At 49.5% G+C, this 16565-nt stretch overlaps 1 protein-coding gene across 1 annotated transcript; it reads right to left on the reverse strand.

The window, feature by feature from the left end:
- Positions 1–750: 750 nt before the first annotated feature.
- Positions 751–16317, reverse strand: LOC132578284 (stonustoxin subunit alpha-like). The gene is made up of 4 exons (XM_060248220.1): positions 16218–16317; positions 4513–6533; positions 3227–3244; positions 751–1544 (listed from the first exon to the last, which is right to left on the reverse strand). Exons 1-4 carry the CDS (start codon positions 16315–16317, stop codon positions 864–866), a joined length of 2820 nt encoding a protein of 939 aa, XP_060104203.1. The 3' UTR covers positions 751–863.
- Between the last annotated feature and the right edge of the window lie 248 nt (positions 16318–16565).

A 16565-nucleotide genomic window follows, 5' to 3' on the forward strand; every position in this document is an offset into this window, starting at 1 on the left:
TTACTAGCTGTGCACTTGAGCACACAACGCCAGCCATGGAAATAATCTCAAATAACAAGTTTGTGTCATTTGTTTGCTTTCTTAATTTTTAGTCTGCCCTTTTTGCAGAGACACAAAGAAGAAGAAGAATTGCAGATTTATACCCCGCCCTTCTTGCTGAATCAGAGACAGAGCAGCTCACAATCTCTTATTTCTTCTCCCTCCACAACAGACACCCTGTGAGGTGGGTGGGGCTGAGAGGGCTCTCACAGCAGCTGCCCTTTCAAGGACAACCTCTGCCAGCGCTCTGGCTGACCCAAGGCCATTCCAGCAGGTGCAAGTGGAGGAGTGGGGAATCAAACCCGGTCCTCCCAGATAAGAGTCCACGCACTTCACCACTACACCAAACTGGCTTTTGCAGTAGTGGCAAAAGCCGGGCTCGGGCTCTGAGAGGGAGGCAGTTGTGGGACCATCACAAAGAATGAAACACGCAGGCAAAAAAAAAAATGTAGCATGTGTGGTCTGAAAAGAGGATAGAATCAACTAAAAGCAAAAGAAAGAGGCACACTGAATGCTACCAAGAGAAACTGTCCCTGTCAGGTGCTCTGGGTAAGTTGCTAGAAGCACCTTTTTGTATGGAGGTTATTTCCCAACGAACTGCCCTGATAAAGTCCTGAAGATTTTTTTTTTTTTTGGGGGGGGGGTTTGCTAAGAGCATTGCCTGTGATATGAACAAATGCAGGACTAAAAAGAAAAACTTGGAAGCAAAGTCAAACTGAGGAACCTACAGATTTATTCTAGAAAGTAAAAGCTTTGAAAACAGTAAATGACAGAAACCACGCTGGGCTGGCCACAGCTCGTGCTGCAGTCCTCTGCAATCATCTTCAACTCAGACAACACTTTCTCTCTGCGCTCCTCTGTGCTCTTCTGTTTTCTGCCACAAAACCCCTGAGCTTGGATTCAGTCCAGCCGGCCTCTGAATAAAGGGTGCTGCCATATGGCTCCCCTCTATTCCTGCAAACCATCAACTGGAGCATTGTCATTAGTTCGGAGACCTGCTGTTCCCTTTCTTCCTTGGCTGCATAAGGGTGGAAAGTGCAGACACGGTACCCATATTTCTGGATCAGCTCCAGGAGGGCCTCATTGTCTGACTGCGATAAACGGTCTTGCGCTACGGAGCGCTCTTCTTCCTGGGTGAACAAGAGAATCGTGTACCGGGTGGAGTCCATCCCAAACACATCCAGGACTCGCTCAGCAGCTGCCTTGTCTTCTGCGGTGAAGCGGCCTGCCTGGGTGACAAACACCAGAGCGTGAGGGCCAGGCGTGGAGAGGTCAATGCAATGCATGATTTCCACCAGAGAGTCCTGGCTGCAGACATCTGAATCAAAAATTCTTGCTGTGTCAATCAAAGAGAGCTTCTGGCCATTCCAGCTCCCATGCCCTCTGTGGCACTTGCCAGCTGTCGTGTTTTCCCCAGGTGTGGCCTTGAACTCCTTCCGGCCCAAGATGGTGTTTCCCAGAGCGCTTTTCCCACTTCCGCTCTTCCCAGCAAGGATGATCCTCAGCTCTGATTCACTCCCCTTTCCTGTGGAGGTGAGAAAAACAGGTCAGAGAAAGGGCAGGGCACTGAGGCCACACCTGGGCATATTTCTCTACCCAAATGTCAATGCTGCTCACTTTGCTGACTTTTGCTGAGGGGCCCCACATGGCTGTGACCCCAGACAGCAAGGGGTCAGATCGTTTGGATCCCTTTGGTTCAAAGGCTGCCCTGGATCTCCCACCACTGGAGGAAACAAGCAAACCAGTCCTGGAAAGTTCAGTCTCCTCTTTCTTCCCCCTCTGTTGTTCCGGGTGCTTCTTTATTCTCCTGCTTTGCCTTCAAGTCCCGGAAAAGGCCCAGCCCATCTCCTACAAGATTGCAAGAGTGGCCTTCACCCTCCAATAAGATGGGAATCACAATCACACAGATCAGCAAATACATCTCCTCTCCAGGTGGTGACAATGTTCAAAGCCTCTGCCGCCACCACCCACATTACTATCAGTCTATCCTGGGCAGCCTTTCTGGGAAGGAAGGAAAGGTCCCCTGTGCAAGCACCAGTCGTTTCCGACTCTGGGGTGACGTTGCTTTCACAACGTTTTCACGGCAGACTTCTGACGAGGTGGTTTCCCATTGCCTTTCCCAATCATCTACACTTTCCCCCCAGAAAGCTGGGGACTCATTTTACCGACCTCGGAAGGATGGAAGGCTGAGTCAACCTCGAGCCAGCTACCTGAACCCAGCTTCCACCAGGGATCGAACTCAGGTCATTAGCAGAGCTTAGGACTGCAGTACTGCAGCTTTAACACTCTGCGCCACGGGGCTCTTGCTCTTTCTGGGAAACCACTGGAGAAAAACTACACTCTCACTTGGTGTAGAAAATTATTCTCAGTGTAATCCACAATTTGCAAATGCTATCAAATGCTGAAGGATTGTGACTGGCAGTGGCATTCCAAAAGGAATTTAAAAAATTCAAACAAAATAGCAATTTGGAAAGCCAGGAAATGGTCCCTTGAAGAAGGATACTCCCGAAATGAAATTGGGCCGGTTCTTTTATCATTCGTTGGACTACAGTTTAAATGTTGCCTGGTTCTTTGGACTGTAGTTGTGTCATGCATAGGATGGTTTGCTGTCTGTATCACTGAATTGTTTACTAGCACACAGAAGTTGCAAATTGTGGATTACGCTGAGAATTATTTTCTACACAGAGTGAGTGTGTTGTTTTTCTCGTTTTGTTTATCTCTGTGGTCCTGACCTTTCTGGGAAACCACGGCAGGCCTCCTTTTCACACCGGGAGGTTGCTTTTCTGTTCTCTCAGAGTCTGCATAGCAAGTTCTGCTGCTCCTGACCAACAAGGCAAGCCACCTAGACCCTTTTGCATTACAGAGAGATCGCTGGTGGAACAGCCTTGGGGAAACGGTTGGGGGGGGGGAGGGAGAGAAAGACCTCCTGGGGACTGTGCCTCCCACAGAACAAAGGTGAGACCAAGAAATAAGGCTGCTTTGAGCCCACGTGGCACAGGAGGCTACAAGAAAATCAAGACCAAATGATTTGGAGCTCTTTCACATAGAAGCACAGCAAGCATTAACCCGTTTTTCATGCAAAAGTGTTCATGTATTTTGATTGAGGTGGGCAGGGAGATGCTTGGCTGCCAGAAACACACTATTTCCTCCTTGTCACAACTAGGGTTGCCAATCCCCAGGTGGCGGCAGGGGATCCTCTGGTTTGGAGCCCCTCCCTCTGCTCCAGGGTTATCAGAAAGCGGGGGGAGGAGCGCGGAATGACTGCTGGCCACTTTATTATAACATTATAGCATCTGGTACCTCAATCAATTGTCATAACCTCAGCCCAACCCCCACCCTCCTCAGATTTCCCCCCCCCCAAAAAAAATCTCCAGGTGTTTCCAGCTCAGAGCTGCCAACCTGGTGCCTTCCCTCTACACCAGGGGTGGCCAACGGTAACTCTCCAGATGTTTTTTGCCTACAACTCCCATCAGCCCCAGCCAACATGGCCAATGGCTGGGACTGATGGGAGCTGTAGGCAAAAAACATCTGGAGAGCTACCGTTGGCCACCCCTGCACTACATGGAACGAGGGACAAAATTCATGACCTGATAATTGACTAGCATGTCAAACATAAAATAACTGTCTAAAGTGGAGTTTACTGTAGGTAATCTGAAGAAATAGGGAGCCCCATGGCAGAGTGGTAAAGCTGCAGTACTGCAGTCCAAGCTGTGCTCATGACCAGAGTTTGATCCTGGCAGAAGCTGGGTTCAGGTAGCCGGCTCAAGGTTGACTCAGCCTTCCATCCTTCCGAGGTCGGTAAAATGAGTACCCAGCTTGCTGGGGGGAAAGTGTAGATGACGGGGGAAGGCAATGGCAAACCACCCCATAACAAAAAGGCTGCCATGAAAACACTGGGTCATCAGAAAGCAGAGGGGGGAGGGAAATGTCTGCTGGGCACTCCATTATTCCCTAGGGAGACCGAGACCGATTCCCACAGGGTATAATGGAAAACATGGGTATCTGGGACTCTCGGGGCCTGTTTTTGAGATAGAGCCATCAAATTTGCAGCATAGCATCCAGTGCTTCTCCTCAAAACACCCTCCAGGTTTCAAAAGGATTAGACCAGGGGGTCCAATTCTATGAGTTCCCAAAGAAGGCACCCTCATTCTCCATTATTTTCAATGGAGGGAGGGTATTTAATATGAGCACAGTCCCTTGAAATGTGACGGCCAGAACTCCTTTTGGAGTTCAATTATGTTTGTCACACCCTTGCTCCTGGCTCCACCCCCAATGTCTCCTGGCTCCATCCCCAAAGTCCTCAAATTTCCTGAATTGGACTTTGCAACCTGAATGTGGTGGAGGAGGTCAGAGAGTCGTGACCAATGCTCTTCCCTTGTGCCAATCCAGTAGACAAAGGCAGACAGACTTACCTGAACTTGTGGTTCTTGGCCTTGGAGACGGGATGCAGACTGAGCTGGAACGTTCCCTGACCTTTTCGTCTGTGCTTAGCGTTGTAATCACAGCCTCCTTGCTGGGAAGGCTCTCTCTCCCATCCAAGGCCACGGCCACCACGTGGAACCTGTAGGAAGTCCTCGGCCGCAGCCCAGTCACTCGGCAGCACCGACCGCTTCCTCCTACAGTCACACTTCTCCAGCTCCCCTCTGCAGCCTCCTCCTTGTACTTCACCTTGTAGTCCTTCACCTCCACTCCCTCTCCTATGAGCCTGGGGCTCTTCCAGGTAAGGCAGACAGCAGAAGAGGTGACAACTGTATTTTGAGGTCTTCCAGGTGGACTGGTGGGAAGCGTTTTTACAACTTCACTCTTGCTGCTCTCCCCAAGGTCTGGTTTGCTCTGCAGGGCACATCGGAACTGGTAACTGGTGCCTGGGAGGAGATCTCTCACCACCAAGGTCTCTTCTCCACTCACGGGGCTCAGCCCCCTCCAGCTCTCCTGCTCCAAGACCTTGTACTCCACAAAATAGCTGGATCTCGAAGCTCTCCTGTCCACAGCTGGCTCAAACCTGAGCTGCACACTGTCATGGCAGATTTCGCTAACCATGGGGGGGAGCGGTGTTAGTGGGGGCTCAAAGTCCCGGCTAATCAGCTGCCCTTCTTTGTACAAGTAAATGGAAATCCCAGGGTTGTCCACATCTGGAACGGAGGAGATGATGAACCGGATCTTGCCCTTTTCCTTATTAAGAGCGGCAAAGTTTGTAAATGACTTCACCCGTTTTCGGGCTTTTCTAATTATCGCTTCTTCCTCAAACCACTGCTTGGGTAACTGTTTCTCATAGCCTGGAAGGGCGGTTGATGGATCAGAGGTTTTTTGGATCCAGTCTTCCAGATCTCGGAAATACGGCTCTTCCTTTTGCAGGGATGTGAAGGTGAAGGACATGACATACTTAAACTGGGAGTCCAACAACACTTCTTTGAGTTTACTTTCCCATGGGATGATGTCCACACCCTTCAGCCCCGTACAAAACAGCTTCACACAATCCATCTCTGCACTCTTTTGGTTCAGAAATTCAGAGAGGCATTTTGGATGGAATGGCGATTGCTCTTTCCAGGTCAAAAGTTCTCTCAGAGCTGCTTCCTTCTGCCCCCCTCCCCGGATGGATGGGAGGAGGCTTGCCACCCGCTCTTGGAAGGTCTCTTTGTACCGCTTTCCCAGGTCTTGGAAATGCCGGACCTTCTCGCGCAGCAGAGGGAAACCTGGGTCACAGGTGCTCAGCAGCTCTTGGCACTGCGCTTCACAGTCGCTCAGCTGCTCGATGGTACTTTGAGCTCTTGAGACAAGGTCGGCACTGATCTCTTGGATCAGCTGAGCTGCCCTGGGGTCCAGTTTGGCCAGAGGATGTAGCCAGACCTTGACAGGAATGGCCTTCTCTCCCCTCTCCCCCAGAAGCCTGGGAAGATCCGCATAAATCTTCATCGCATCAGGGTCAGTAATTGGGTTCCTCTCTAGAGTCACATCTCCATAAAATGTACATTTGAAATTTTCCATGCTAGTTTTTTCTTTCTCTGGTCCATTGGCGGTTCCCTCTCCAGCATGTACTTCATTGCAAAAGCTTTGAAGGTTGGCTCTCAACTCCCTCTCAACGTCATCCTTATTCTCATCTGAAGCCACTTTCCGGTCAAACACAAAGAACGCCTGCGCACCATACAGCACCGCAGTGACCACATGGGTTGCCTCTCCCTGCTCAAAGACCCCCGGGTAGGCGACGTTCTGGGGCCCTAAATGGGTCATGGTCAGCTCCTCAAAGCGGGTGGTGATGAAGGAGTGGAGGACGACCCGGACTTGGTTTCTGGATTTCTTGGTGTCCCTCAGGCATCTGGCAGATCCATTCAAGTCCACGAGGCCCCCCAATAAACTAGCCTTAAGCGGCAACGTGAGCTGGAGGGCAGAGGCCAAGTGGTCGTAGTTGTTCGAAGCAAGCACTTGAAATTCGGTCTTGGGCTGCGGCTTCGTGTTGACCTGCTTCTGCAAAGTCTCATGGTCCCAAAGAGTCACTCCTGCAAAGATCACCAGAAATTCACCATCAGTAGTGAACAGAGCTGGGGGGGAAGCCTATGCATATTTACTGTAGCAGAAAATAAAAGCCACTGCATTTAGGAAGGCCCGTTTGCAGGCGCAGACGGGTTCAGCATTTGTGTTCATGCTGCCAGCTGAAGGAGAGGAAATGGGTGCCTGAAGGGAGGGTGAGACCTGCAGGAGCCTGGGGATTGCTCCGTGAGACACCCCTGAGACACACAGCCCCTGCCCAGGTTCCACAGAGGAGCTCTGCTCTGCTTGCTTCAACTGGCCTTGCCTTCCTCTGGTCCTGCTCCTCTGACTCTCTCTCTCCAAAGCTATCTTTTCTGTTTGCTCACACTCTTCCTTCCCGAGCTATTTTTTAAAAATTTACTTCACTTATATAGCCCACTTTTCTTGTTTAAATGTCCAGGACAACTACAATGACAAACAATGCAGTCAGACCAATAGAATAGATACAACCAGTAAAATCAGAGTTCAGGGCACTAAAAGCGCAGCAGACAGCAAAGTAGGGTTACTGGCCAGGGAGAGCAATTATATATATGTATGTGTGTGTGGGTGTGTGGGGGTTGGTGTGTGTGTGTGGGGGGGGTGGAATTTTACTGAGACGTAAAAATTCATGTATACATCCATTTTGTTCACATTTGGTCACTGTTAGAAATGTATTTGAAGAATTTATAATCAATAAATTATTTTTTTCTCAAAAGAAAAGAAACTTTGGTTCTCTCCCATGATCCTCTACAGCACAGCTGCACGGTCTCTATGCGAGTGGCCCGTGTCCTAGAAGATAGTTTTCCTGTCAGTATCAGTGAAACTAGCTTCGAAGCCTAAACATCTGTGACGTAGTATCTGCTTAAGAGTTTATTGACCCTCCAGTATAGATAATATATTTGAAGAAATGCCGGCATAGTCTGGCCCTCACAGTATTGTTTTGACTCAGTTGAAGTTCATGTCTAGCTGTAGGACAGGGGTTTGGTTTTATCAGATACGTCCGATGTTCATCACAGCCCCGGCTGACATTTACATGAGCTCCTATGGATGGGAAAAAGGGTATTTAATCTGTGATTTTCTTCTTGCTCCTTGTTGCTCTGTCTGGACAAACACCTACAGGTCTTTGGGCTGAGTAATCAGGACGCCTTCCTTAAGAAATACTAGTGTGCTTTAATTGGGAATCTGTAATAAATCCTGTATGCTGCTTATTAGAATGTTATATGATTAACAGTAGGAGATTGAGGAAGAATCGCACTGCTGCAGCACCAACCCCAAATCAGACTTTTCCCTGCAGCCACTGTGGCCGGACCTGCCTGTCCCGCATTGGTCTTGTCAGCCACCAGCGAGCCTGCAGCAGACGTGGACTACTGCACCTTTCTTAAATCTTCGTTCGCGAAGTCAAGCCGAGAGAGATGATTAACAGTAACTGAAATATGGTTTTAATCTTAATAAATGGTTTTAACTTTGGAACAGGTTCTCTCTCTGTCTCTCTCTCTTTATGGGCTTCTTGCCAGTCACTCCCCACACCCTTACTGAACCCAGTGGGAATGGGAGTCCAAAAAACGCCTCTATACTCCAAAAAGGCCCTAACAATATATCGGGTGTTTGTCAAATGCCGTCAAGAGGCCGTGAAGCCAGCTGGGGGCTTTCAAGGCAAGGGAGAAGCCTCCTTTTTCGCCTCTGCCTTCCTCTGCAGAGTCTTCCTTGGGGGTCTCCCATCCAAGCACTAGCCAGGGCTGACCCGGCTTAGCTTCCAAGATCGGACTAGATCAAGATGCTGCCTTGTGCCACCTTCCCTCCCCAAACACTATATGACTCACCGTGAAAAGGCTGCAGTGAAAAATTAAGAAAACAGTGCAATAAAACAATAAAAGTGTACAATGAGGGATACTAACTCAGAGTAATCTCTCCCCTTTGAGCCCTCCATCCAGGAAAAGCGTCCTTATTATTTCTTCCGCCTTGTGTAACCTCTCAATAAATAACTGTCCTTTGCATAACTATTCTGGCATCACTGCAAGCTGCTCTTTATAAGGGGATGATTTCCTTATTACCTGTCCCAATTGCTGCCTAAGAATCAACAGGGGCCATTCCGGTCTGAGTCCCTGCAACCCTTCTGGCTTGGGAAAATGGCAGCTCTCTCCAGCTGAGCCAGGGGCTCATTCTCTGGCAGCTGCTTCCAGTTCCTGCTGCTTCTGCACCTTGATTCTTTTTTGTTTGTCCTTAGCAGTTCCCTCTTATTTCTGCACCACCTTGAGGAGTTTTACAGACACATATCTGGGGTGGGTAATAACAAGACTGTTGTTGAAATCTACTTTTGGGATTTCGCAGGCTCCAAGCGGGGCTGGGGGGCGGGCTGCTGTGTATCAAGACATATGTGCAGTGTGTTGGTCCAGCCAATCAATGCCATCTGGCTCCCCCCTCCCACAAACTTATATTATACATAGCTATTAAAACTGAATCCCTTCTTCCTTCCTAAGTACTGCACCAACCACACTGCACCAGACACACACAAAAAGTCCTACCCAGGTTAAAGCTGGCACTATTAAGAACATCCTAAGAGCCATGCTGGGTCAGACCAGGGAGGGTCCTTCTAGTCCAGCATCCTGCCTCACGCAGTGGCCAGTCAGTTCCTCTGGAGGGCCAACAACAGGGCAGAGAGGCCAAGGCCTTCCCCTGAGAAGAAAAACATTGGAAGAGCCCTGCTGGATCAGACAAGTGAGGGTCCATCTAGTCCAGCCTCCTGTCTCACACAGGGGCCAGCCAGTTCCTCTGGAGGGCCAACAACAGGGCAGAGAGGCTGAGGCCTTCCTCTGAGAAGAACATCAGAAGAGCCCTGTTGGATCAGACCAGGGAGAGTCCATCTAGTCCAGCCTCCTGTCTCACACAGTGGCCAGCCAGTTCCTCTGGAGGGCCAACAACAGGGCAGAGAGGCTGAGGCCTTCCTCTGAGAAGAACATCAGAAGAGCCCTGTTGATCAGACCAGGGAGAGTCCATCTAGTCCAGCCTCCTGTCTCACGCAGTGGCCAGCCAGTTCCTCTGGGGGGCCAACAACAGAGCAGAGAGGCCGAGGCCTTCGCCTGAGAAGAGCATCAGAAGAGCCCTGTGGATCAGGCCAGGGAGGGTCCTTCTAGTCCAGCATCCTGCCTCACCCAGTGGCCAACCAGTTCCCCTGGAGGGCCAACAACAGCGCAGAGAGGCAGAGGCCTTCTCCTGAGTAGAATATCAGAACAGCCCTGCTGGGTCAGACCAGTGAGGGTCCATCTAGTCCAGCCTCCTGTCTCACACAGTGGCCAACCAGTTCCTCTGGAGGGCCAATAACAGGACAGAGAGGCCAAGGCCTTCCCCTGAGAAGAACCTCAGAAGAAGAAGAAGAAGAAGAAGAAGAAGATATTGGATTTATATCCCGCCCTCCACTCCGAAGAGTCTCAGAGCGGCTCACAATCTCCTTTTCCTTCCTTCCCCCACAACAGACACCCTGTGAGGTGGGTGGGGCTGGAGAGGGCTCTCACAGCAGCTGCCCTTTCAAGGACAACCACTGCCAGAGCTATGGCTGACCCAAGGCCATGCTAGCAGGTGCAAATGGAGGAGTGGGGAATCAAACCCGGTTCTCCCAGATTAGAGTCCGCACACTTAACCACTACACCAAACTGGCTCTCCCTGTTGGGCAGACCAGGGAAGGTCCAGCCTTCTGTCTCACACAGTGGCCAGCCAGTTCCTCTGGAGGGCCAACAACAGGACAGAGAGGCCGAGACCTTCCCCTGAGAAGAACCTCAGAAGAGCCCTGTTGGGTCAGACCAGGGATGGTCCATCTAGTCCAGCCTCCTGTCTCACACAAGGGCCAGCTAGTTCCTCTGGAGGGCCAACAACAGGGCAGAGAGGCCGAGGCCTTCCCCTGAGAAGAACATCAGAAGAGCCCTGCTGGATGAGACCAGTGAGGGTCCATCTAGTCCAGCCTCCTGTCTCACATAGTGGCCAGCCACTTCCTCTGGAGTACCAACAACAGGGCAGAGAGGCCGAGGCCTTCCCCTGATGAGATCCACAGAGTCATTGCCTCTGAATGTGCTTATGAAGGGTCAACCCCACCCCCACCCCCAATGACAGAGCACTAGTGGCAAAAATCATGAGAATGCAAAACTGCCACTTGTGCCCTTAGAATGTTGAATCTTGCAGGGTGGGAGGGGGAGGGCCAGGGAAGGACAGCTAGGAATGGGTGCCCTGAAGGGAAGAAGGCCTGATGTTCCGCCCATGCGTTGGTCAGGAGGTTGCGTTGAGCCAGCTTAGCCTTTGGGGTCTCAGGAAGCATCTTCTTGCACTTCCTGATTTGGGGGCTGATTCTGCACAGAAGAATGAAAGTCCTCATGCAAAAAAACATTCAGGTTCATGAACGGGCAACAAACGTCCTTTCCCTTTGCAACCTTTCCTCTGCAGCCAGTCAGAGCAAACAGCGGAATGCTTCCTCTTCTGTCCCACATTGGAGGATGTGCCCAGGAAGGGAGCTATGGGGAAGTGGAACATCTTTGGGCGTCCAATTATGCTTATGAAACAAGGAAGTGCATCTAGAGGAGAGAAGAACAAAGCAGGAGTCAAGTTTCACCTTTAAGACCAACCCATTTTTATTTAGAACGTAAGTTTTCTTGTGCTCTTAAGCCCACTTCATCAGACGAGGAAACCGGCACAGGGAGCAAAGCCCTACATAGCTGAGCAGAGCCGTACAGAGCTGGTAGGCAGTGGCCCAGAATGCAATATGGTACAGATTTAAGAACCAATGACAGTGAAGTAAAATTATCTGGTAGGCAGGGGTTGAGAAGGTAAGATGGTACAATGGCAGAATACTATATCTCATTACATATACTTTACCCATTTTCACTATATTTTATTGTATTCCTTTTTCTTATGGCAAACTAGAATGATGCTTACATGTTAAAAAGTAGATTGGACAAGAACATCACTATCCAATGTATTTCTCTTTTAGCTGCATTGACGCACTCAAAAAGGGACTTTGGTTGCTTATCCCATTACATATATTGAACCCATCTCCCATTGTCATTGACAGACTGTTGTGTCCTAGGTTCAAATGGAGAACTGTTACTTTTGGAGGGAACTGTTACTTTTGGAGGGAAGCTGAACAAGCCAAGCTTGTACTCCACACCAGGGTTCCAGAGAAGGCCTAAGCGTGCCCAGTCAGGGGAAGGATTGAAACATAAGTAGCCAATCAACATCTAGGCTCATACTGTACCCTGATAGGCCCTTAGGCCTCTGTAAATAGCCAATCCATGTACATAGTTAAGGTCCAATCAGAAGGGGGCAAGAATTGTATAAAGGAGCGGGAGGTTTGAATAGAGCTCAGTCTGTGTTGGTGTTCCTGAAGTAAAGCTTGCTGAAATCACTCTCCGCCTCTGGTCTCTTACTGCGTCGACCCCAGTACTTTACACTGGCGACGAGGAAGGGATGCCAGTAAGAACCAGTAACAGTTCTCCATTTGAACCTAGGACACAACACAGACAATCTCACATTTTGACATACTACTGTTTTGTTGCTTCTCATGCTCCTGCTACTCAGATCAAAGGTTTGCTCAATTTGTTAATCTTACTATTCTGCCATTGTACCATCTTACCTTCTCAACCCCTGCCTACCAGATCATTTCACTTCACTGTCGTTGGTTCTGAAATCTGTACCATGTTGCATTCTGGGCCACTGCCTACCAGCTCTGTACAGCTCTGCTCAGCTCTGTAGGGCTTTGCTCCCTGTGCCGGATTCCTCGTCTGAGGAAGTGTGCTTAACAGCACATGAAAGCTGACGTTCTCAATAAAAATGGGTTGGTCTTAAAGGTGCCACTGGACTCCTGCTTTGTTCAACAGCTTCAGACCAACATGGCTGCCTGCTTGGATCTATCTAGAAGAGAAAAGGTCAGGGAGGCTGCACTCTCTGGAGTTCCAGCGTTAGAGGCCTGGGTAGTTGGAGAACAATCAGGGTCTGGTTACCTGCCAGGCGAGGTGACAGATCCAGCCCGCAGATCTGGAAATTCTCTGCAAGCTGCCGTTAAATTAATTGCTGCTGGATGTGCAGTGAGAAGGTAGTTTGTATAAATGTGCACACAAACCATGTGATGGGGAAGAAGAGGAGGTTTTATTTTTATTTTTTTATCCTTGAATTCCTACTCTCTCTTTTTAAAACAGATCTTATTTTATTGAATCTAATCCAATACAAAGAGAGCCTAGGGAAAGTAAATAATAAAAATATAAATCTAACATACAAGAATCCAATTTAGATTACTGGATTCATATAACAAACAATTTACAAAAACAATACATAATATGCTAGGTATTAAGAATTAAGAAATACCCTACAATTCATTCTATTAGGCAAAAAGGAAATATTCCCAAAGAATTCCAAAATTGGAGCCCAAAGCAAATCATAATATACAGTCAAATTATTTTATTATTATTTATTTAATTTATATCCCACCATCCTCGCCAAAGGCAGGCTCAGGGCCACGCAATCAGATTAGTGTGACCAAATCAGTATCATTTTTGAAGAAAGGGTTATCCATTGTCTTTCCCATTCCATACTGGTCCCATAGCTTATCATACCACGTTTCAATCGTGGGGGTATGTGATGGGGAAGAAGAGTAGGCTTTGTACCCTGCAGTACTGCAGTCCTAAACTCTGCTCACGACCTGAGTTCAATCCCCAGCAGAAGCTGGGTTTTCAGGTAGCTGGCTCAGGTTGACTCAGCTTTCCATCCTTCAGAAGTCAGTAAAATGAGTCCCCAGCTTGCTGGGGGGAAAGTGTAGATGACTGGGGAAGGCAATGGCAAACCACCCCGTAAAAAGTCTGCCATGAAAACATTGTGATGCAACGTCACCCCAGAGTCGGAAACGACTGGTGCTTGCACAGGGGACCTTTCTTTCCTCTACCTTAAGGAGCCTCAACATAGCTTGCCCTTCCCCACAACAGGCCCCTTGTGAGGTTGGTGGGGTTGAAAGAGTTCAGAGAGAACTGTGACTGCCCCACGGTGGAGGAGGAGTGGGGGCTCAAACCCACTTCTCCAGATTAGAGTCTCCCACTCTGAACCATGACCCCACACGGGCTCTCAAGGGGGTGAGGAGAGCCTTGGGATCCTTGCACGATTTGTGAGCAGACGTTCAGCCTGTTTCCATAAGAACAGCCTGGCCTTTCCCCATAGGGCGAACTTTCTGATCCTGTTGGGGAGGGGCCGAGGCTCAGGGACAGAAGGCTTGTGATGCAGAAAGCTCCACGTTGACCTCCGGGTTTCTCCAGGACCAAGAGTCCGAGCGCAGGGGCTCAGAGCCGATGTGCTGGTGGGCCAATCTGGGGTTTGGAAGCCAAGCTTGGTCACCTGATTGGAAGGAGGGGCTGCAGCTGAGGGGTCTGAACTCATTCTGGGCATGCAAAAGGAAGGAGAGAACGGCTGCAAGATGGACAAATGGCCATCTTGGACAACAGGAGAGCTTCGAGGCAAACCTTGCCAGCAGGCCCCCAGCCACACAGCCGCCACACAGAGTCCCAAAGCCTGGATTTCTTGATATTATCTCAAGAAATATCAATCAAAAATTTAGTTATGTGTGGCCCAATTCAGAAATCTGATAAGTAGTTTAAAACAAAAACTAGGGATGGTTCTTAAGAACTCTTTCTCTGCCTAGTTTGGGGTTTCTGGGTTACATTTAACCATTCATGTCATGCTTTGCATGGGCTTTTTGCTCTGGATTTGGGCGGCCTCCTAATAGCCCGAAATGAGGGCATATAGATTTGGCTTTCCCAGGTATAGCCAGATCTGGCACAAAGAGTCATACCTGCTAGAATGGGTCTATCAATAAAAACCTTTTTCTGAATCTCAGCAAGAGGCCTGATTATTGAGGACAACTCAGGAGCTGATGAAACAGAGATGCCAGCACCAGGGGTTCTGCTAGAGTTGAACTTCTAGCCAGCATCAACTGGTAACAAGAAGTAAAAGAAACTGCTTCAAAACTAACCCTGTGTGTGGTGGAAAGTATAGAGGTTCATTTCTTAAACATTCCCTGTGCTTATTCTACTTTTGCATGTTGTTAAACTAACAGAGAGAAAATTCTTCCAATTACTTCTTTGCTGGTTTCTATCCCAGCCCAGCTTTGCAAGGAATCTGCTTTGGCAAGGTTGATTTAATTTGGTTTCAATGCTTTGTCTAAGCATCACTTTGGCAACATAATTGTCTATTGTTATTCATGTGTTTGGCACCCAAAGGGTTAGTTTCGTAGGGGTTTCTCTTTTGCTGTTGCAGAAGAGTTCAGTGGTGTTCTTGTGAGACAGAAAAACAGACAGAAAAGAAACTCATCCAGGTTAATTCCTTCTGTGTTTTTAATGTATGAGTGTGTGTATTATATATACAATATATATTTCCTATCTGCTGCTGCCTGTCAGCACAGACTTCATATGTTTATTAAGAGCTTTTTCCTGATCCTTTGTGTTCTATTGGGGGGAAACATTTGAGGGGGTTTCCCAGAGATATTTATAAAGTGAGAATAAATACATATATTTTCCATGCATAAAATCCATGATCAGCTCCTAGAAATGGTCTTTTCTGGCTGGGGGTCAAGTGCATGCACCAGATCTGAAGCATTCTGACCACCACCACCCCCACCCCACCCCCCCACCCCACACACATATGACTCCCTACAGGTGGAAGGAACTCCGGTATTTTGCTTCCTTTGTTCGCTGTGCTGCTGCGTTCCCTTGCTTGGTGGCCGGCAGGCTGTGGGCCTTTGGAAGGACTTCCATTTTTATTATGGCCCACAAGCCAATCAAAAGGAACAAAACAAATATAAAATTAACTACTACATAAAACCTCCCTCTGTATCACTTGTGTTAAAATCCTGACAAGATTAGAGTTAAAAGATTAGAATCTGAGTAAATTATGCCCTGGACATTATCTCAACTTAACAGCAGAACATATAAACAGTAGTTCTTTGGTCAACCCTGCCAATAAGATTGTTAGAGCTTCCTTCTTGGAGAACATTTTCTTATGTAAAGATGAAGATATTGGATTTATACCCCACCCTCCACCCCGAATTTCAGAGTCGCAGAGTGGCTCACAATCTCCTTTACCTCCCCCCCCACACAACAGACACCCTGTGAGGTGGGTGGGGCTGAGAGAGCTCTCAGGACAGCTGCCCTTTCAAGGACAACCTCTGCCAGAGCTATGGCTGACCCAAGACCATTCCAGCAGGTGCAAGTGGAGGAGTGGAGAATCAAACCTAGTTCTCCCAGATGAGTCCATACACTTAACCACTACACCAAAGTGGCCTTACTCTTATTGGACAAGAGTAAATCCAAGCGGGTCTCTACACACAATCTGCAGCGCCCCAATGCTCCCATCGGGTTAGAAAAGAGCCAGAGAGTGCAGGAGCGCCTGAAAGACTACCGCAATTTATGGTAGGCCAGGAGCTGCCAAGAACCCCTGCTCCTTCTGCAGATGCCCTGCGCTTGCTGCTCCCACTTGCGTTAGTCTTGGAGGCGCCCTTGGATCCCGACTCTTCCCCACTGCTGCAGCCCGCCGAACGCAGCGACTAAGGCTCTCTCCATCACACCTAGGCTTGGAAGGGGCGTTTTGGTCCCTTCCTGCGGTCAGGAGCGCAGGAGGCGAATCTCTGGGGTCTTCCCGAAGGGCGAGCTACCTGCCTGGCACAAAGGTGTCGCGCCGTCGGTCGTAGAGCATCCCCAGGTGCAGCGGGCGGCCCAGGGCCGGCAGCTCGTTGTCCTGCGTGGCCTGGAAGGGCATGGCGGCCGCGCCGTCCAACGAACCCGGGAGCAGAGCCGGCGGCGGGGAGGGGGGTCCGGCGAGGGGATCGAGGCCACCAGCCGTCTGCCGTCTGCGCTGAGCGGGGGGCTCTCCCCGGGCGACCGAAAGGCCAGCAAGTCCCGTCGGCTCGGCTCTGCTCTCGTCTGGCGCGGCCCGCCGGGAGGCAAGCAGGGAGGCGGCCCGGGGGAGGGGGTGGGCGGGCAGCCGCCCCTTCCTTCCTTTCTTCC

The sequence above is a fragment of the Heteronotia binoei genome, chromosome 10, assembly GCF_032191835.1.
Source record: "Heteronotia binoei isolate CCM8104 ecotype False Entrance Well chromosome 10, APGP_CSIRO_Hbin_v1, whole genome shotgun sequence".
Lineage (NCBI taxonomy): Eukaryota > Metazoa > Chordata > Lepidosauria > Squamata > Gekkonidae > Heteronotia > Heteronotia binoei.